At 38.7% G+C, this 23,043-nt stretch overlaps 1 protein-coding gene across 1 annotated transcript in view; it reads right to left on the bottom strand.

Moving 5' to 3' along the window:
* Window positions 1–22,624, bottom strand: part of trip4 (thyroid hormone receptor interactor 4) — a 66,043-nt gene extending 43,419 nt beyond the window's left edge. Inside the window, 12 exon segments of the mRNA XM_063880461.1 lie at window positions 18,699–18,790; window positions 18,962–19,075; window positions 19,078–19,085; window positions 19,216–19,409; window positions 19,639–19,765; window positions 19,863–20,078; window positions 20,244–20,349; window positions 20,445–20,523; window positions 20,607–20,825; window positions 21,007–21,137; window positions 21,380–21,561; window positions 22,426–22,624. Of these exon segments, the coding sequence (XP_063736531.1) occupies window positions 18,699–18,790; window positions 18,962–19,075; window positions 19,078–19,085; window positions 19,216–19,409; window positions 19,639–19,765; window positions 19,863–20,078; window positions 20,244–20,349; window positions 20,445–20,523; window positions 20,607–20,825; window positions 21,007–21,137; window positions 21,380–21,561; window positions 22,426–22,505 (1,548 nt within the window). The 5' untranslated portion in view covers window positions 22,506–22,624.
* Between the last annotated feature and the right edge of the window lie 419 nt (window positions 22,625–23,043).

Raw genomic sequence — 23,043 nt, 5'->3', positions numbered from 1 at the left:
AAAACTTTAGATTTTTCACTACGCTGTAAATTGTAAAAATGATTGTCAGATTAATCAATAAGGAAAATAATCACCCGTTTCAGTGCAATATATCTCCATTGATTCGAAAACATGACACATAAATTGGGCACAGTTTCACAGGGTGACTTTTATGATGAGCATTAGCACTGGGATTTGGGTAGTGCACTTAGTATCTATTCATTTGCAACTGAGGTTGCACTAATTAGTACCTTTTAAATAATGTGTGCAAAAGGCCCTACTGTTAAAGGAAGCATTTAGCTTTTTGTCAATAAACAATCTATATACAATGTGAGCAATTCAATAGATGAGTTTCTTAAATGGAAAGCAATGGCCTCGGGGATGATTTGGTTTTGTTGTTGACAGAAATAAAAATAAAACATACTCTCAGACAATCACTGTCCCAATACAGACAGCCTGTTCAGTTCATAACAACTGAGGAACCCATATCCCACTGTAGCAATCTGCCGCAGTCAGATTAGAAAGAAGGAATAGCTTCTTTTAACAACTAGTCAGAGGGGAGACACATTAACACCAACAATGTGAAAATTGGATCCTGAGAACTGTTTAAGACCATGAATTTGTTATCAAATAGCATACTAAGGTAAACAGCCTAATTGATTCTTCAATGAAATGTCTATGTAAGACACTTAGAATGACACTTTAATCCAGAGGGATTTAGCATTGTGCAAAGTGATTACTTTTAAAGCACTATCGGTCATTTGTTGGATTTATACAAAATTGGATTTAATGATACAGTTTACCAGTGATTCGATTGGAACTGCAATTGTAGACCGGGGTCTTGTGTGAATGGCAGTGACATGGAATGAGTGTCACAGAAAGCTGGTGTAAATGTGTTCAACAAATGTGTTTTTGGAACATTTCTACAATATCCTATAGCCAATTTCAAGGACTAGCAAATAAGACCTTATAAAACCAGTTTAATAAGCAGTAACAAAGAAAGAGAGAGAAAGGGTGTTAAAACAATCCCATTGTAACCACAGCAATAATCAAACCAGCACATCCTCCATGTATTTTTAATTCCATTGATGCTGAATTTTGAATAAATGAATATAAAAGGCAGCCGCTGAATTGCTCTTATAAGTTAAATGTTGAAACTGACATGAAAGCGTGTGGATTCACTGTTAAGAGACCCATTAACTAAAACCGAAAGATACGTTTTTAAATCCATCAGTTATGCAGCTTGTTAAAGGACAATTTATAGACTACTCTCAAAGTCTTTGTCTTTTACTCTTGTTCGCCACATGCAAAATATCTTCGGGGGCATGCAGCTCTTTCTGTTACTGACTTAGTGTAGCTGTTAGGGGCATTAACGTAAAATACCCCTGCGTCTGTATTACAAAAAGAAAGTCTCTTAAAACAGCTTTATGAAGCCCAAAATATACCACGAGAATGACTCTACGATTTAAGAGGAATCATATTGGAAAAGAAAATCTATAATAAAAAAAAGAGAAGACAGAAGCTATAAAACATATGAATGAGGGATGATTCAAAAAGGATATGGTAACATAATGAGTTAAGCCTCATTTAAGATCATTACCACAAAATGTAATTTCACAAGATGGCTGTATTTTCTGAGGTATTCAAGCAAACAAAATGGTGGTGATCTTGCTAAATTCCGATTAAAGGAACGTAGCTGTATCCGGAGTTTGAGTGTGTTCATGTGAGACCCTGCCAGTTGCCTTCCTCTTTCATCCTCCATTAGCTAATTAGCATTTAAAGCTGTTGAATGTGCTGCTTTGCCTCACCACCTCCCCCACCTAATTGTTTCCATTCCATGTTAATCAAAAGGGCATGAAACATTGTAGTTGTGTGACAAGCAGGTTTGCTTAAGCCCTCTATATTCATCAGGAACGATCTAATGTAGTCAAAGTGGACCTCCTTACAAATGAAATTAAGGGTGCGCTTGTTGAGAAACACATGTAGGGAATTAAGAAATGTGTTGAGAGGAATGATGTGAAAACTCTACTGGTGACTATGACCGTCACACTGATTTCAGTTAAAAGGTGATCTGAGTCTTCAGTGGCATAAAAGATCTGGGCAAAAGCCCCAGGGCATTCTGGGTAGAGGGACCAAAGTGTTTGACATGAGAGAGATCTGAGGGTGTATAGTGTGACAGGTGCATTAATGCCTCAGTGCTTCAGGCCAATTTACTTTGAGTTAGGAGTCAGACGATTGTGAGACAAGGACGCTGCACTTTCTACTGCTCATAAACATCACTGACAATTGGCTCATGTTCAACACAAAAATGCCTCTTCGGCATGGCTGGCTTCCAGACTGTGTTCAGGAAATAAAGACAACCACACCTCAACCTTGATGTGCATGTGTTTTAACAAGTGCATTCTCATTTTTGTTTTGAATTCCAATCAGTTTCCGTATGCATAATTCAGTCATGTTCTTGGCTGAACTCAAGGAATAAGTTGACATTTTCTATGGCTATCTGCTTAAAGTCTGAAGCTACTGCTAGAAGCCAGTAAACTTAGAAGAGCACCAAAACTAACATCAGGGGGAAACAGACAGCCCCGACATCCACAGAAAAATAATTGCTTTTTAACAATTTGCTCACACACAAACACCATCTCCCTTATTAACATTGTTTTTTTTCAATTCACAATAAAACAAACGATAAGTGTGCAAACAATATGTTGTGGTTTTAATTGAAAGTCATGTGTTGAGCAGTCTCTTGTTGTCTGTACCTTACAGCGAAGCTAACCAGCTTCTGCCCAGGTATAGCTTCAGATTAACCACACAGATATCGGAGTGTGTTCAGTCTATCTTACTATCGGCACAAAGTGAATACGCGTATTTACCAAGAAGTGGAGTTTTTCTTTAAGAACTTGAAGCTATATGAAACGTATTTCAGCAGTTGAATTGATGTGTATAGACAGTACAAATATCTTAGAAAAGAAGTCTTTGCACAAAGTATTTAAACTGAAGCAACATTTCTTTGCAGCAACGCTTTGATAATATGTGCTAAAACTGGATGAGCGAGTAAAGGAGGGAGCATGCTGCAAATAAGGATTCAAAACATAACAATAAGAGTGCAGCTGAAACCTGCACACAAAAAAACTAAACATGACAAGGAAGGAGGTGAAAAATTCATTCAGCTTCATACTGTAGCTTCTTCAGAGACCGTCACTTCAATAAACTGCCCACGATTTAATTTGCTGGGATCAAGCCAGAGGGGATTCAACATAAAACCAACTGTAATAACATGAAATTAACAAGTTCATTGGAAAAAGTAAAATGGGTTGGCAGGGCAGAGGCTGCTGGAAGCAAGCCTTTGGCTATGAAAAATAACAGTTGCTTAGAAGGCAGAGTGAGGGCACAGTGGTTGTATTACTTTCTTTCATCTGCCGTCCTTCCTCAACACCATTTCCCTTCTATATGATATGCTATTCATCACAGTCCGAATTACCATGAGTTTCTACCAACATTTGAAGACATCAACATCCGTCTTGATAAAACCAACTAATAGAGAGCCAAGTTTTGACAGCAGGAACACAAACCTTTGAGTCCAAGCTTGTCAAGTAACAGCTCAACAAGCCAACACTGTTCCCGCTCCTCTCTCTACAATGTCTCTCTCTCAGGCTCCTTTCAGCTGCTGCCGGCAATTAAGGGCAGCAGAGACAAGTAATCTCCTTCTGGGCGACAGGGCCAGACCAGAACAGGCATGTGGAGTGGGCTGTGCAGTCGGGGGGGTTGGGGTACTGCGAGGCTGGCCCCAGCTTCAGCCCTAGCCAGGCCCTGCTTGGCTGCACTCAATCTCAGCCCAATAAAAAGCCCTTCATTGGCAGGGTGCAACTGAGCCAGACGGGCTGGGAGCATGTGGCTTTTAAAAATGAGGAGGGTGGAATAACGGGGGGAGGGGGGCAGGCAATAAGAGGGGGGAGAGCCAGAGAGTCAAAATGAGGAATATGATTTAGTAAGAAAGAAGGATAATAGGAGGAGAAAAGGGTAAGGTGAGGGAGAAAACACAGAGATGTTTGATAGATGGGGAGCTACACAAAGCCGACTGTCTCTCCCCAGTGTTGAAATACTGCTTAGCCAGTTCTGTCAGGGCTGCTCTCACCCTGGGAATGGAGAAACAGATGGGCTGTCTCTGAGCGAAGGGTTACATGTGGGAGGTGAAAGGGTGTTGTTGGGAACTGTATGCAACAGCAATCGTTCGCCAATCGTTCTTTAATCTATCGTGTTCACCAAACAACACAAGCCTGTTTCTGGCATTCATTAACGCTCAAACAAATGCAGCTGCCCTCAGGAAACTGTACTGAAACTGCCTTTCAGCTTTTCGCACGCACCAAGCGTGTTATTTGTTTTTCCATCCCTGCACAGCACAGGATCAGAGCACACGCAGACAACAAAGACATGCAAACATGTATACGGTTCATGTATGTATCATGCATCACTATTCATAACACTGACCCCAAATTGATCTGCAGATGATATCCTCCAGAAAAAAAGGAAACAAATGTAGTCAGTCAATGTGTTGTTCACTTAGCATAACCAGCTTAACAACATGTACTAATTTATAGTCATAATCTTAAACATCATTTTAAAAAGTGTTACGGCACATTCCTTTAAGGTGTGTCAACTTATTTTGCAGCTGATTGAAAAGTTGTTATCTGATTCAAGTCAGATAATAAAGCCTCTATTTGAGTCAGCATGAGTCAATGTTGCACTGTTACTTGTCAAATAGTGGACAACAATTTTGTTTACCTCAAATGAAGAGAGAACAGGCATTTTTGCGAGACAGGCTGTTTGACAGACGGGCCTTTTATTCTAATTCCCTGTTTTATGTCTACGTTTGGTCGTATTTTAGTAAGAATCTTCCCGTTTACAGATTTCCTACCATCTGCTGTTTGCTGTTAATGCAAACTCATTCCTCCATCTGTTTCACATTAAAAGCCTTCCAGCACTTTAGCAGAAATAATCTTTTCACGTCACATTTACTGTGAAACATCTGCAGGAAGTGTTGAGTTTCATTAAGAGCAGCTTTAACATCATGAAAGGCGGCAACATAAAGTTGATCAGAATGAATGAAACAGTGAGTGAGAACAGCACTTTCGGTTTTTGAATTAAAAAAGAGCAACAACAGTATTGCTTGACTGTTATATTTTATTTATAATATATATAATCTTGGTGTAAAGAGGAAATCTTGGCCGAATAGATCATTGCACCAAATATAGTAAATGTACCAGTTATGTTATGCTTCATCTGTCTTCCGTTAGTCTTCACTTGCTTTACCATTTCCAGACAAAACAGTACATTTAATAAAGTTTAATGTTATTGGTACAATATTTTTGATATATTTTATTCTTATCATTTTTTATCCTTAAAATAATAGTTGCCTATGGTAACTGGTGGCTGCATCAATGAATAAAGAACAGCTCAGGTGGATAGAAATAATTTGTTGACTGGTTTATTCATGGTTACAAAGAGATTCAACTACAGGGTATCAACGGATCATGTAAACAGCTTAACAGAAACAGGATCTCTACTGGATTATGGCAGACAGCCAAATTACACCATGCATGTAAATGTAGCCAGAAGCATAATTGATTTCATTTGGCGTTTAGACTTCAGCTGAACATTGTGTTCTGTTTCTCAGCAAAATACTCCCTACTCCGGAGAACAAGGCCAAATCATCCCGCATGCATTAATCTTAATCTTTATTATCTTCATTCAAATTACATTAACTGGCCACTCTTTTTGTGGTAATAGAAATCCTATAATCTGTGTGGAATGATTCATGGAAATTAAAAAACAAGTACAAGTCCAGCGACAAGTCATTTATATCGTTAGTAATAACTGCTGTGTTCATGCCTAACATACCTGTTAATTAGAGCATACTATCGTCAGCTTACAAGCAAAAATAAATCCTAGCTATAGCTGAAATCATTAGTCAATTAATCCATTAGTCTAAAGTCATAACATTGATAAGCAGCTACTTTGATAATCGGTTAGCTGTATAAAGAAAAAATGTATTTACTCTGGCCAATCCTTCCCTAGTGTCAGCTTCTCAAATGTGATGATTTGCTGCTTTTCTTCATCTTACGTAAAGGTCTGAGTAATATCTTTAAGATTTATAATAATAGGGATCGGCAAAATGTACTATTATCTGACATTTATAGACCAATACTTTGTTGACTAAGGAAGAACATTTTGGCATAATATTCTATAATGAAAATATAGCCAAAGTTAGACACATCTTTAGCTTTCATACTAATGTACAAGTACCATTTCACTCATTTCAATCTAGAATAACTTAACTGCAATTAAAGTCTGTCTGCACACTTTTATCTTTAGCTACAGGGACCGTCACATGCACAACGCATTCTCAGACACCTTTTACAACCCTTTTAAAATGTGGAAGCAGAAGGTGAAAACCCACGTACGTTCAGCCTGCAAGGACACAGACTCACACAGTGGATCACACTGGTGTCATGTGACATTAACGCAAAGAAGCAATAACTTCACCTTCTAAAACAGGCAGCTAGTGGAGCTCACTTTGTCCCTTTCATTAGAGCTCAGGCACACTGAGCTGCATAGAGATGATTAAACATTTAACATACTCCTTCACCTACAGAATCAACTGGTGTCAAGTTGGAGAGTGAACATTAATTATCTAGGATTGTCCAACACTGGCTCCTGATATTTTACATTATTAATATCCTCAACACAACGAGAGAATTGTTTCATTGTGAGAAGCTCCGCACCAGGACCATGACTTTCCAATTACTGCCACCAAGTCAGTCTGCTCTACTGCAAAAAACACATTTCCTTTGCTGTGAAAATGCTCCTTGTTTCATTACAACTAAAAGGTCAGTAGTAATTAATGTCAAAGAACAAACCTACTTATGTATCTCACAGTACACATTTACATATGCTGTTTGTATTTACAGTAAACTCCTTTGTCTTTATTAATCAAACCATCGCTACAATGTGACAATGACATTAAACTGTCAAGAGAAGAAACTCGGCAGGAATCACTCATATTAACTCATATGCCGTGGTGTATTCGTACTGTGCTGTTTAGTTCAAGAATCATCTCTGCGTGTCAGCAATTGAGGCTTCATTATTGTCTTGATACAAATGACTTCAAGCTGTCATCATCCTACCATTCCACTCTTAAAATTCCATGGGAGAGGTATTCAATTTATTTAGCTACTCCCTTGCTTCATAAGCATAACAATTGCTCTGCAAAAAACAGTACGTTGGTGAAATCACACACTGGCCTTTTACTGCAGCTAGCACCAGTGCTGACAGGTGTAGTGAAGTCATGTGTTTTCACAGGGAGATTCACACAGACTTCCTCACTTAGCTACGTTCCACTCTCCCAGCCATGTTTATGACTTCACCTCCTGCGGTGGCCCTTGGGCTAGAAGAAAACAAGACTGCCTCACAACAGTCGTTTTTTTTAGACTCAACAAGCTAACTGCCGGAACTTTTCAAGGAGAAAGGCTTTCTCTTGTACTCACAGTTAAACTCCTGTTTGCTTAGTGCAGGACTCTAAAACAACTGAATTCTAATGTGCAGCAGAAAATAACCTTCTAATAAAAGAAACAATACCTTTCTAAAACAAAGGGTGAGAAATAGTATGCATTGTTTATTCGTGGTCTAAAGTAACAAATCCCAAAGATTAAAAAATAAGTAGATTATATTTTAAGTAGTTATTATTAGGATAAAATAAGATGTACTTATTAATGCCAAATTGGGATACAGCAGCATGTCAACAAATATGCACATAATTACAAATAAAAAAAAGAGTAGAAATGAACAATTATACAATACAAACATCGCAAATGTGTTTTACTTGTTTGTTGTTAGAACTACTTATTACTTGAAGTATAAGAGAACTGCACAGCTTTCAAAGAAAAGCACAAACTCAAACTTGTCCACTTTGTATTTTCCTTTACAACACACACACACACACACACACACACACACACACACACACACACACACACACACACACACACACACACACACACACACACACACACACACACACACACACACACACACACACACACACACACACACACACACACACACAAGAAACGCTGCAGACAATTACCATGTCTGCTTTCAAACCTCGACTTCAAAGAAAAATTCCAGGGAATCTAAGGCATTAAAACTTCTTATTTTCTACCACAATCTCCTTTTATCGGTGCCACAAATCCTGCTCTCCTTAACCCAGAAACTGTCAGCAAAAAGGCTCATATTTTAAGTAAGGTAACAAACCACTTCACAGTGGGCGTTTGATTTCATAATGTGAAAATGGAGAAGGACCAGGGAGTTTATGAACAAGTCTGTCTCTTAAGGTGAATATTTGCTTTGATATTCTGACACTGGGGTAGAACCCCCGCCCCCCCCCCATCTGTGTTCACTCAGCCTCTGTGGGAAATAACTGTCTCTTACTTCCTTCTCTCGAGCCTGGCAATGAGCCCGGATTGAGAAAGGAGCACAGAAGGAAGGCTGTCCCTTGATTCTTATCAAAGGCCAGTTTTGGGTTTCTCTAAGCCCATGGGTTAGTGCTACAGCTTACAATAGATAAGAGGATACGACTGATACGTTTCAACCGAGAACACATTGAACTGTTAAACAGAAGGTGTTGAATAGGAGCTTTTAAGTCCTTTTCAATATATACTGGGAAAATATCTTTTTAAGTTTTACAGAATATAGAGGTTGCATTAGAATTGCACTAATACAGCCCTGAGTTATCAATTGAAATTGACAATTGCTCCTTAGTTACCGCCGTTACACCTGTTCCGTTTCTATCCTCTTGTGCGCTGTTCAATGATACACAAGCAGATGTATTGCTCAATATTCATTCATGTACTTTTTTAAAACAATGGATCACTGATCTGATACAGAGGCAAAAAAATAAGCTTCTCATTGGCACCCGGCATATTTCAAAAACGTTTATAGTGGCAGTTTGCTAGTTTTATAAGCGAGTTGTGCCTAGTTACAATTGCTAAAATATTAGGGCTGTACGGTTTGTTTATTCGGACTATACTTTTGCAATATGGCATAATGTCCATGCAATCGCACACAGAATACACACATTGTAACATGATATACCAGGCTAGCATGTTAGCCCAACAAGCATGTAAGTTAGTCACACAATGTAGGGCACATATAAAACGCTGGAGGTGTAAAACCATTTCTACTTAAATGAATGGTCAAACAGCTGAAGCTTTTAATTTCAATTGCACAAAGAAGTGTTCTTCCATGGCATTACAAAGAATACAGTTAATCTGTAATAGCATGCCTATGCTTTTAAACACCCATCACAGGCAATGCACGATAAATGTCAGCGTTATTCAAGTAATTATGCTGAATTCTATTCTCGCAACACTGACCTACAGAAATCTGAGAGGGAAAGAAAATTATGTTGCATGTAAATCAATACTCTACTTCATACACAGAGCCTGCCAAAACATTTCATGGCAAATTGCCCAGTGGACCGTGGAAAAAGAGCTTGTCAACTATGTGCTTCAAGAAATTTCACTAAATATGCCAAAGGAAATAAATAAATAGATGAAGCTGGCAGCCACAGGAGTATGACTAAAAATTCCTTATTGATTCTTAGTACCCATTTTAATGAGGCCAATATTTTTACTGACTCAATATCATACTATGTTACATTTGCATGTTTTTGCATTTAAATGATAAGTAAACATATTTACACACAAACACATAGAAGTTGAAGGCAAAGACATTTCAGCGAGACATCTCTACACTAAAGAAAAACACATCATATTTAATGTTCATTCTGCTTCATCCTAAACAGACACCTTGTGTATACAAGGCAGACTGTGAATTCCCTGATCCCCTAAGCACGTATCAGCAGAGTCTCATTGAAAATAATGATCTCACTCCTCCTGCCATTTACATCGACAGCAGTTCATTCCAAGGCACAATCCTCTGTGTTGTGGAATTAGGAAATTTACTGAGGGAGAATAATGGGGCTCATGTAGCAAAGACAAACAACAGCAATGTTGTGTATAACTCTATGTCACAGTTCAATGGAAAAGATTCTAACTCAAAAGATAGTATCTGAACACATCTGTCAGACAGATAAAGTCAATGTACATTTGGTACTTTGAATTACATAATAACAGACAACAGATAAAAACATTATGTTGATCATTCATTATAATTCAATCTGGTACTATATGGCTGTGTGTGATTTCCGCATCAAACCCTTTATAAAAAACACTGACAATCTTCAAAAGGACAAACCCACGGCAACAGCTGGCAGCACCGAGCTAGCAGCTTGTAGACACAACCTCTTAAATATCCCATTAATGTGTTCACAACACAGATGAACGTAGAACATTTCTAGTTTCTATTTTGTGTTCTACTGCTGTTAGGCCATCTCTTTAATAGATTATAAAAAGTGTATTTATTTCAAATATTAACTTTTAGAAGGGTGTATGTGCTCTATCACTTTTGAAGAATAAAGGTTTATACATATTTTGGTATTCATTTCGAATTTGCTTTTCTTTCTGTGATTATTTCCTGGGAATAAGTCAGACATACTGTATGCATTTTTGTTGTTGTTGGTTGCTCAAAAAAGGAGTTAAGATAAATGGCACTGGAAGCATGGACTGCCTCCCTTGCCTCACCCTTTTTTTCCATGCTTTCCTCTCCTCGGATATCGCAGGCAGGAAGTTGCTGAGCAGACATGTCATCCAGCAGAGTACAATTGAGTTTGTAATCTCTGACCCTGCAGTGGCAGAGAGTCTCTCGCTCTCTGTCTCTCTGGTTCTCCCTCTTTAAGAGAGATACTTGTGGTTATACTGCTGCTGGGTAAGGGATTGGCTGGATAAAGATCTCTTCTCCAATGAACACACACGGTCTTGTGTGACATCAAGCAATTGCTAAGGCATGCCTGAGGAATGCTGGCAAAAACACTCAAAAGCAGCTCGACCTAATGAGTGAAGTAATGCCTGTCCTCACGACTGGATGGAACAGGCGTAAAGAATAAGAGAAAGAGCTCTTCCAATACCGAGTAACACCATAGCAGGGAAACTCGGTCGCCCACTGACATTGTGCAAAGTACTTACGGACTGCGCTGACAACCTTCATTCATTTCCTCATTCCAAGCAGAGAACTGGCACAGACACTATAGCCTCATGAGGAGCCATTTTGGGGCATTAAAAACAAACACCAGATGTGGAGATGGGAGATAAATGTCAACCATATTTATTCTTTGCTTCATTAAAGCGTATTGAGGGGGGTTGGAGTTTGCCTGTGGCAAGGCGCTAAATACATCACAACATCAACATCTACAGGAGGTCTTTTCTTTTCCAGTTTTATGCAAACATTGTTAAACACAGTCATGGCCGGTATTTCAAAAGAGCAGAAAGTAAGAACCAGATGAGTGTTTTACAAACTACAAACAAGAAAAAAAGACTGTTCCAGCTACATCTGCTAGGACAGAAACATTGTGAACATGCCTATACAAAAACAGACACAGCTTAAGATATTTTTAACCACAAAATCACAGGCTTTCAAAGGCTCGGCAGGAATGGTTCCAATTCAATTACTTGATTTATTTCCTTTGATTCTCTTTACTTTCCTCCCTCAGTATATTTAGTAGTATATGGAAGGTAACATGTATTTATTCCATATACTTTATCAACCATTCAAATAAGCTAACAATTTAGGAAACATCTTCTGCTTTGAAATTCCGACAGCGGGGAAGCTCGCATGTCAAAGGAGAATATTGCGATCACGTTTTTTTCTCTTGGGAATAACTTCTAGTTCTTTCATATGTGGTGTAAATTATGGTAGAATAAAATCCTATGGAACTTCATCTGTATAAATACTAATATAAGTGAATGCATCACAAAAACATTGGGTTTTATATACTAGATATAGACTATAAACCAATGAGTGTTTCTAAACAAATCTATTGTTCATGTAATCTCGCACATCAGATTCCTGTTATTGTTATCATTTAATTTCCTGAATGCAACCCTTAACAAAAACTAATTGGTAAATTCATATCTTGTACTTTTATTGTAATAGTTAAAAGTTGTATTCAACACTAGTAGTAATAGTACCTTTAAGGCTTTTCTGTTTATGTTCCAAATAACTTTATTGATTGCATAATGATTTTGACTTTGGCAATGAGACAAAAAATGTGTTACGGCTTAGAAATACATCGTACTTTTAATAGGTCGGATTTAAAACACCAATAACGATTGCATTATTCCTTAAGAATAAAGACAGATGATTTGAACCTGTTTAGCATTCAGAATAACACTTCATACAGATTAGTATTCAGTCACCCCTCTTTGATTCTTACTTATTTTCATCAACACTGCTCTTTTTAGACCATCAAAGGAAACTGTCAGACTCGTGTTGCCTTTATCTTTGCTACAAGATCCTGTGATCAGCATACAGCAGGAGAAACAAGTCCTGAGCAGATCAAAATGGAGGACGGATAGTAAAAGAGGCTTTACTGTTGCCCAAACAGCGGGAACTGTGTCATTCAATGAAGTGGTCTAAGGATGGAAGTGTAGCAGGCCATTTCAAATCTGGCAGATGGTTCTATGTATTTTTCATGCTGTTGAAAAACCTGTGACTGAGGTTTGGTTGGTTGTCATCCAGAGCCTGGGGACTCTGGGCTGAACGCATTCTACACACCACTGCAGAATCACATGATGTCTGACCTCTCTGTCATGGCAAAATGCCCAGCAAGGAAAAGGGAGGAAGGGGAGGAATGTGAGTGTGTGTGACTGAGGGTTGTGCAGAAGGAGATAGCAGAGAGAACGATGCATAGTTGCATGTAAGTGTGCATGTCTGTTCACTGAGCATAATCAGACTTCTGCAGGAACACATACAATTTCACAGCCCTGACCTGTAAAATATACTGTTAGAGAGAAAGCGGGGGTAAATATGAAGATGGAATGAAAGAAGGGGAAGGGAGCAGGAAAAGAGCGAAGCAGCTACTGCTATGGATTCACTCAATGTTACAGAGAAAAAAAATAGCATCACCAGACTAACCTTCCTTTGGAATGCATCCAATATATCCTTTGAGTGTGTGTGGGTGTGGGTGTGTGTGTGCGTGTGTGGCATGCTGGCAGGAAGGCTTTCAGCATATAAATATCACATTACCACACAAGGAAACGCAGGCATCAGTCCGAGCTTCCAGCAGGCCTAACAGGCACGGAAGCTCCACTCTGGAGGTCAGAGGGAGAGTTTGCACAAATGGAATTCCACAGAAACCAGCACTTCTTTTAACAGATAAGTGGCAAAGCTTGCAGCTATGTGATAGGCTACAGGCCTGTGGTTTCAGTTATCAGACATGTGCTGGTGTGCATACATCTACTGTGCTGTAGTCTATGTACAGTATGCAATACTGAGGTCAAATATAAACTCGTAAAGAAGCTGAATGCTAAAACGAAGAATGGTTTATTACCGGGGATTAAAGAGACAGAAGTAAAACCTAGGCTTCTGAGCACGGATCAATGCAGATGGAGAGACTGAAATAACATTAACAGCAGACACAGGGCGACAATGACTTTAAATGAAAATGAACCTCCAACCAATGCAGTTTGGATTGTGAAAGAAACATGTAATTGACTTAGCAACCCTGTTATATTCAAGGGCATATCCTATACAGACTGGACAATGTTAGAGTTACCACTTATACTGTTTGGAGATAATACTGTTTTATAGTATGTTACATACGGTGTATACTGTATGCAGATAATACTACTAGATAAACATACTGTATGCAGATAATACTACTACATAAACATACTGTATGCAGATAATACTACTAGATAAACATACTGTATGCAGATAATACTACTAGATAAACATACTGTATGCAGATAATACTACTACATAAACATACTGTATGCAGATAATACTACTACATATTTATACAGTATACAGATCATACTACTAGATAAACATACTGTATGCAGATAATACTACTACATATTTATACAGTATACAGATCATACTACTAGATAAACATACTGTATGCAGATAATACTGCTAGATAAACATACTGTATGCAGATAATACTACTAGATAAACATACTGTATGCAGATAATACTACTAGATAAACATACTGTATGCAGATAATACTACTACATAAACATACTGTATGCAGATAATACTACTACATATTTATACAGTATGCAGATCATACCATTACATGTTTATTAGAATAGCGTTATTAGTCCCACAGGGGGGAAATTTACTTCCATTGATCATCTACTGTATGTAGATGATATTACTAAGGTATAATATATAATGTATAATGTAAAATCAAATGAGTGAATATTAAGTTGTTGCTTTATTCAGATTTGGAATTTAGTAATTTGCTTGCAATCTTCTTTTACCAAATCAACTGTTTTGTTATGTACTTATTGTGTGAGTTGTATTCACTTGTGTTGTTATAAATAGATATGGACTGAGTTGGGTCTATTGCAGTGCTTTTAATGTCAGCAGTTTTGTATTGATTTCATAATTTATGGTGGAAATAGCACAGATGTTACACGTTTGCCCTGACAGTGTGACAGTGGTCCAGCATGCACAATAATAGGACCCTAATAGTGATACAATCAAATGAAATCCAGCCATCGTTAACTTCATTATTTACACCTCTCACTGCAAGACGCCTAAATGTCTCAAGAGAAAAAGCCTTATGCACATTTCTTACCTTTTGTGAAATAAAATATAATCTGTGTTAACTTTTGATCCAGAAAATGTGAAACACACATCAAGAACTGGGACCACTGCTATAAACCACCCGGATCAAGCCATGTCTCAAACATATGTCTGTCTGGTATGTATAGGTGCCAGGGGAACTGCTATATGTCAGCCTTCAACAGACACAATGTAAATTAAACATGCTTATCTGTGAAACATTAGGCTGCATTACAGTTCAAAAACCTCCGTGACTGTTGAAACATCCAGCTTACGCACACACACACACACACACACACACACACACACACACACACACACACACACACACACACACACACACACACACACACACACACACACACACACACACACACACACACACACACACACACACACACACACACACACACACACACACACACACACACACACACACACACACACACACACCTTTCTTGCCCTTTAAGTCATTTCAATTGAATCAATACAGCGCTGAAGCGTTCCTGGTTTTGCGCACAGCATGTCTTTTCAAAGACTATACCTCTCTGACTTATGTTCAATAACACGTGTAGTTCTGAAGCTGGTTATATGGTCTTTGCAACAGAGAAATAAATGAGCCCCTTATTTAGAGTGTAGATTGATCCAATCAATTTCACCACAGGAGAAGGCTGATTTTAGCTCTGTATGGGGTCTGATGTGCCTTTTCTGTGCACCAATTTAAAGGCTGGTAATGGCTCTGTGCACGTGTAGATAGATGCTGTACTCAAAACATAGTAATGCTTAATTTTATGTTTCATTTGTATGTGTGGAGTAAATGATCTGGAGCAAATCTACCAGCCTTGGCCAGAGTTCTCTGCTTATCAGTTCTAATTATCTCACTCTGCCTCTTTCAGCAAAAATATTACATCATTTAATTTGCTACATACCTATCTTTTTCCCAACCCCCCACACCCCCTACCCCTTACTTCTGCAGCCGGCAGGTCAGTACGTACGTCTCCACCCATTGCTTAGTGAGCACTGGGGGGTAGGGTTGAAGAGGGAGCGCACGGATCATAATGGCTGGCCAATTATCAAGAGAGCGGGGGGTTGGGGAGTTGGGACGAGTGAGAGATTATGGGGAGAATGGATCAATACACCAGTCAGTTTCTAATGAGGGAAGGAATTGGTCCAAGTCAAGCAGATGGAAATCCTGCTCAGCCTGGGGTGGTCTTTCTACCCCGTCCATCAGCAGCTTTTTGGTGCTGCTTTGTACAACAGCGCCCCAACAGGGCAAAGACTTCCATCACACTGGATCAGTGATAGTCAAATATTTACTGCATTTACTGCGTGAATAGTGTTTCTCTCAAGCTCTCCCAATCCACCCACATTCCCCTATCTCTAAATATTTCATACATCACTAGGGGCAGCTTTAGAAGAGCTTGAAGAATAATGGCTATCTGTCCTTCACCACCCCCCCCCCCACTTTTAACCACCCACAACTGCCAGCACAGGACAGTAAATCCTACACCTCACCCACTCACCCAGCAGCTCAGTTGTGCAATACTATGCACTCACACTACGTGCACTATGTAGCTTACATGAAAGGAAGCAAGCTTACAATGCTAAACGGCTAATAGTATGCGTTTCAAAACAGTGACTGGAATAAGCACTAAGCAACTGCTCAGTATCATCATTAGGCATTTGGTGCTCTCTGGTTGATTCACTATTTTCTACATCTGCCTTTCTTTTTTTCTAAGGGGCCTTGTGTTGGGTGGGGGTGTTATTTATGGCTGCTCTGTGCAAGTGGACACACACACAAACGCACACACACACACCCTTTCACAGGATGAAAGGGCAGTCACACAGCCTGCAAACATGATTTTACAGCCCTGGGTGGAATGAGTGGTGGAGGAGAGAATGAGGACAGAGTACAAAAGGGGAAAGCCCTTAGATTTAGAGTTCCCAGCAGTCAGAATGCAAACCATGTAGCTGCACACAGTTTTTTACCCAAACATAGAAATAACATACCTGTCTTTATGCAGAAAGACATATGTTAAAATGGGTTTGCAGAGATTCATGGATACACAAATAAAAATGTTCATGTTTTTTTTTTTATTATTGGAATGAAAGACAATTTCCAAATGTGAGTTGTTTCAGTACCTCAATGTCTCATGATTGAATATCTGTGTGTGTGTGTGTGTGTGTGTGTGTGTGTGTGTGTGTGTGTGTTTATATGTTTATATATCTATCTATAGATATATAAATATAGTTACTCATATGTATGAGTGTATGTTTCTGTGTGATAAGACCACTATAATGAGAAATATCAAATCAAATAAGGCTGTGTATTTGTTTAGTGATTTCTGTCTAAAATATATTTATATATAAATAGTGGGCTATTATGATTTTCACAATTGAAGTCTTTGTTATGGTTATAATAACAAACATATAACTAAGTATACTATACTGTAAGAAGAAGGGATCAGTGGGCCTCAGAAAGAGAAGTCTTTCCCAGGGCTAGAGGCAAAACAGGCAAGCCATGGATGGCAATGTAATTAAGCAAATGTGTTGTTCCATTGACACTGCATAGGGGAGTGACTGTATACACATAATGACTTAATGGGAAGTGGGATGGTTTTTCCAGTTTATATTTGGTAAAACTGCAATTAATTCAATCAATTTGGTTTTAGAAGCTCAAGTAAACATTTTATGAGTTCGAAAAAGGCAGCACTGACTGCCGATGAAGCACCTACATGCTTTGCCACATCACACAGAGTCAAACCAGAGACCTCGTAACACTCTGGTTAAGGGTGGTGTTCATGGAAGACATAAAATGAAATGCTTGAGAGGAGCCGGTAAACCATTTGTTTTATTTGTAGTGGCAGGCTGCTCTTTGCTATAAATTTCTCCTGTAACTGTGATTCAAAACACGCCTTTTTTAATACAAACAGCTGCTGAATCAACATAAAAGGATGATGCAAAGTGATGTGTATAAGTAAACCATTTTGGTTGGATGTGAGTGGTATAATGAGGGTTTGTGTTTGTGTTTCAGCAGATATTCCTCTGGTGCATACTCCCTCTAGTGGGAAATACTGTAATCTGGCAGAGATGCTTGTGAAAAGGTGCAGCCTGGCCTCTGCTGGTAAGAGATGCTACTGCAGATGCACTGTTTCTCAGGATCATTTCTAAGTTATGCAAACACAAGGTGTAGGAGGAATGATGATCTAACACATTAAACTAAACAGATGTTCTACCATTAGCCCAAAAAATGACAATGGTACAAACTCACAGTCCCAGTTGATTTCATGTTTTCACCCTTGAGGACAAAAACTTTTTTCTCTATGTGTATATTATCCTCTACTTTGTTATATTAGTTGGATGTCTATATAATTACAATGCACTAATTAACAGGCCTTTTTAACTTTGTATTAACATATCCATGATTATGGTCATGCAAATCACATGATGAGACAGAACTGGGTGTGATGTATAGCCTCTAGGGCAGAGAGACAGATAAACTCAAAGGAAGACAATGAGAGGAGTTCAAGCAGTCACCCGAAAACAACAAATACATCAGCAACAGTGTGAGGGTCGGCCAAAATGAAATCCTCCAAGTCACATTTATCAAAAGTAACCTTTCAAAGCATCCTGCGGTTTTGAATACCATCATTTCACACTTTAAGATAAGATAATATAAGATAAGATAGGACTTTATTTATCCTGAAATAAATTATTGTGCCAGAGTAACAAAGATACAATAAACACAGCAGCATAATAATAAATGTAACATTTATAAAAATAAGACTTTATTCAAGTCTTTCTGTCCATCACTGCCTCCTTCAGGTTACAACGAGACATTCCTACTTGAATTGCCACATACATCTCTGCTTTGTTCAGCGACTCAATAAAGTTATTGTAGTCTGACTTCCTTAAAAAAAACGAGCACCAAAACTAAACTTATAATTCTAGAATGATGTAATGTTTCACTGACCTGTTCTCTGAACTGCTCCTGAGAAAGGCAGTCCGTCATGTTGACGCAGCCCAACAGGCAGCCAGTGGGGTAGTCTTTAGGAAACCTTGGCACTGCACAGAAAACAAGAGGGATCAAAAATCCCCCAACACACTCCGACTTAGTGGTTTACTTCCAAGATGTGTGCACTTAAATAAAAGTTGTGTGTGCAAGACATCTTGAAGCATATCACTTGCGGTATTTACAGTCTTATTTCTTGATTCACTGTGTACAATATGGGTTACCTTTCTTGTAGATGTGGCGGTACATGTCTTCCACCTCAGCAATCTCCTGAGGAGAAGGCTTCTTGGCTGCAGCAGCAATCCAAAGACGACCCCGATGGGATGTGTACCAAGTCGCCCCTCAACCCTACATACACACAAAATGCAATGTAACCTTAGCCTATAAGAAAACACATCTCCATAAGAGTTTTAAACTATGTTAGTACTGCGGTTCAATTCATCTTATAAGCAAGTTTGGGGTTTCCTTTGCTGCTTACCTCTTGATGCCTTGGACCAGCAGAGTGGCCCATGGTTGGTGCATGCTGAGGCACCAGCCCCCGTCAGACATCTCCTGCAGGTCTTTGTCTTGGAGCCTCAGCTTGTGACGTTCTTCTCCTCCCTTGTCCTCCGCCGAGCTCTTTCCCTGCTTCACGTTTCTCTTGTAGCTTTCACTGCCTTCAACGTCCACCCACTGGAAAGTTTATTCATTTTCAGAACAATTTTAATTGTAGTTAAAGGACTATGCTGTCAGGCTGCAGGCAAGATGAACAGCTGTTTATTTCAATCCATTTAACTCATGTTCTAAATAAAAAGTATATTGTTACACATGTCTAAAGAAGAGATTTTTTGATATGGAGAGGTATAAAATGTTCAACGGGGTAACACTGTTGTTTCTTGTAGAAATGGCAGAAATTACCTACCTCAGGTGCAGACTGCATTATGTTGGGGTTGACCAGCTCTCCGAGGGTTTGCCTTCCACCTTGTCTAGAAAACATTGAGGATTTTGAAGGAGAGTCGCTGTTCATAGACCTGAGGGTCTCATCCAACCTAATTTGCAGGTCACAAGGATGAGGAGTTTAGGGTTAATAAACGATGAAAAATCTACCATCGCAGCCCTGATTAAACGGATGTTAGATCAACTTACTTGTCGTAGTACTCGTTGAGGTTGTTTCCTTCATCAAGCACTTTTCTACCAGCGAAGTCCAGCGTGATCTTCCTATCCTTGCGAGAGGCATGGCGAAGTTCTCTCAGCTCCTCTTCCTTCTTCCTCAGCTTTTCTCTCTCATTGGGTGACAACCACTGATTGGATTCAGTGGCAAAGTAATCCGACTCATCATCCAGAACCTGTGTTCTCCTGACACTGGATTTTAAGGGGACAATACATAAATAAGTGAGTGTTATCAGCAAGTTTCCTTATTACATTCTGTAGTAATTGAAATCCATTTTAAGTGTGTATATTACGCGCCAAACAGTAAACACATCTATTACTGTGAGGTGATTTCCTAGATTTTGAGTTTTATGATACCTGTTCCTATCATATTCCAGCAGTTTTTCCTTGTGCTGGACAGCTTTGTCCAAGCCAGCCTTTATCTTGGCCTCTTGGTTTGGAAGACAATCTCTTTCTCCACCATCTGTCACCATTCAAAAAACAAATTTAAAGCATTGATCCACATCATTATTTCATAGATCGGATTATTTAATAACACAGAATATTTTTGTGTCTTACCTCCCATAAGCTTTTTTCTTAGCTTCTGGCTTTTGTTGGAGTCTCGTTGCAGGATCTCCTGCTCCTCTCTTGTGCAGACCTGAATCAGAAAAAATGAGTTTTAGCACCACGAGTACCAAAAATAAATAAATAATATAAACATATCTAAGGACCTATACATACCAGGCTTCCACAGAAGAGGCAGGGTCCAGAACCCTCTTGCTCACATACGATGCGACCACAGCTGATGCAGTTATTGATAAGTTTGTGCTTTTGGGCGAGGCACTCACAAGCATGTCGACCTGGGAACAAGATGGACAGCTTGTCTTGCCCCTCTTTAGCATAGAGATTGACAAACTTACTCTTCTTTTTTGTTGAGTTTGAGCTACTGTTTTCCTGGGCCTGAGAAAGTAGTAAATGAGGAGAGGAAACAGAATTAGATCAAATAAATAAATGGGGTGGACAAATTAGCACAACATCAAAAGGGAAATTGAACCTTTACAACTGTTTTATGTTGTTGTTAAACTCAGACTATAAAAAGGAAGGGATAAGTGAACAAATATTTAGGGACGTGTCAACTCACCCTCATCAGATCAATGGGGGTTTTGACTGCTTCTGGCTCAGGCTCTGATTGGCTCACTGTCATCACTTCCTGTTTGTTACGGCCCTTGCGTTTAGACTTTTTCAGGGAATCTTTGGTCATGTCCTGTGAATCTAGGAAAGCAGAGGAAACTAATTTCAACAAGGACTGTTGATAGCACATTTGAAATTTGATATCCCAGCTAATTACATTTTCATTCGTAAGAGTATTAATCCTTATTCATTATACATTATTTACAACGTTTAGTCAAGCACCTTGCATTGCAGTTTCAGAGAAGGTTGTTATGCATTGGAGAAGTTTTATGTACAAAAGAAATCAAGAAGTTGAAAGACATCCAACATTTTTTTTGGCCTACCTGGTGATGATAAAGGTTCCTTGACAATGAAAGAATTTGAGCTATCTGTGGGCTGTCTCTGAGTCTTCTTCCATCTGCTGATGAACTCATCTATGAACAGTCCTTTCCTCCCTTCTGTGCCCTGCAGGAGGTCTCCCATATAATCCTTAATCTCCTCAGCATCTTCGATGGATAGAACATATCTAGACAGCAGGATAACACAATTACCATTTAATTGAATAACATTTATTGGGTATTAAGGTCATATTACATGGAAGCTATATAAGCTAATCAGAAAAGTGTGTCCTACCTGTCTAATGTGGTAATACAATTTGACATTGACTTTGGGTCACCAATATGAAAAGGAGTGTCAATCTGTCCATTGTAGGAATACAATTTTACTAACATTTATTTAGAAATCTAAAAAAATCTGAAAAAAAGAGGTGTTTAGGTTGTCTACTGCAGTAATACAATGCTGCATTGATTTGGAGTCCTTTTGGCACAAGCTATTGATAGAATCAATCCAAACATAAATGTATATTTGAAATATACTGTGAATACTGTTTGAACAAATGCAAGAACAACACAATGTTTTCTTTTCAAGGAACACAATATACCTTTTGAACATGAACTACAAAAAAACAAAACAGATATGGCTGCTGACAGTCTGTGAAACCAAGGAAGAAGACGCTGCTGGATCCGAGGTGAATGTCTGTAAAATATCCAACCTAAAAAAAGCTTCTCTTGAAAGTGTGATTTATATTAAATAAAGTCAGTCAAGGTAGTGATTAAAGCACCGGTTATCTGCTCGTCAATAGATAGCTTTCACACCTGCCAAACTATTGACCGGCTACGCTACTGTAACAGCTGTAGGCTCAAATGTATATAACTGTATCAAAGGTAATCGGTACATTTATTTAATACAAACATAACTTTGTCTAAACCCCAGACAAGACATTGTATATACTACCAAGCTAGCTGGCATTTTATCTCGGACTCTGGACAGATGCTAGCTGGTTGTCTGTCAGTCTTTAACAGACAGATTATTCTAACCAGCGAGTACTTACTGGATGATGTCTTCACATGCCTCCAACCCGAACTTGTGGTGTAACTGGTCCACACACCACTGTAACAATGCCTCCGACATGTTTAACTGAATACTTTATAGTCAAAGCTCACACCAAAGTTGTGGTGGGTTTGTCAAACCAAAACTGAATGTGTGTTTCCAGTCGACGACATAACAGGGGCGCACACATTGAAAGTAAGTGCGTGGCAGCACTTCATTCCTTCCGGGGGAAAAAACCCGTGCTGTGGATCAAGGTTCCTCTCAGCTTGTATGATTTATGAAACAACAATAATGAGCTGTTATTTTAAACCAATTTGGCCTATTCATCCAAATTTCCCCAAAAATAATTTCAAGAAATGCACGAGGTTATCACTATTAGAGACTTTCTTTAAAAAATATATTCTCAAGTGCTCCTTTTTGATTTTTTGTTTTGTTATTATTTATTATTTGGATTTTATTTTGTATAATGAATTCTGTGCACGATTATTTAATGTGTGATCATATAATAAATACGCCATAATTTGGTCAAAAAGATAATTTCTGAATATGAATTTATAGTTACACTCAGCTTTTCATTAAACACTTCTTTCGTGGTTTACGTGTAAATGTGCAATTGGGT

The sequence above is a fragment of the Eleginops maclovinus genome, chromosome 4, assembly GCF_036324505.1.
Source record: "Eleginops maclovinus isolate JMC-PN-2008 ecotype Puerto Natales chromosome 4, JC_Emac_rtc_rv5, whole genome shotgun sequence".
In the NCBI taxonomy this organism is placed as follows: domain Eukaryota; kingdom Metazoa; phylum Chordata; class Actinopteri; order Perciformes; family Eleginopidae; genus Eleginops; species Eleginops maclovinus.
Note: the sequence above shows the minus strand (reverse complement) of the source record. Positions and strands in the feature narration are given on the sequence as shown.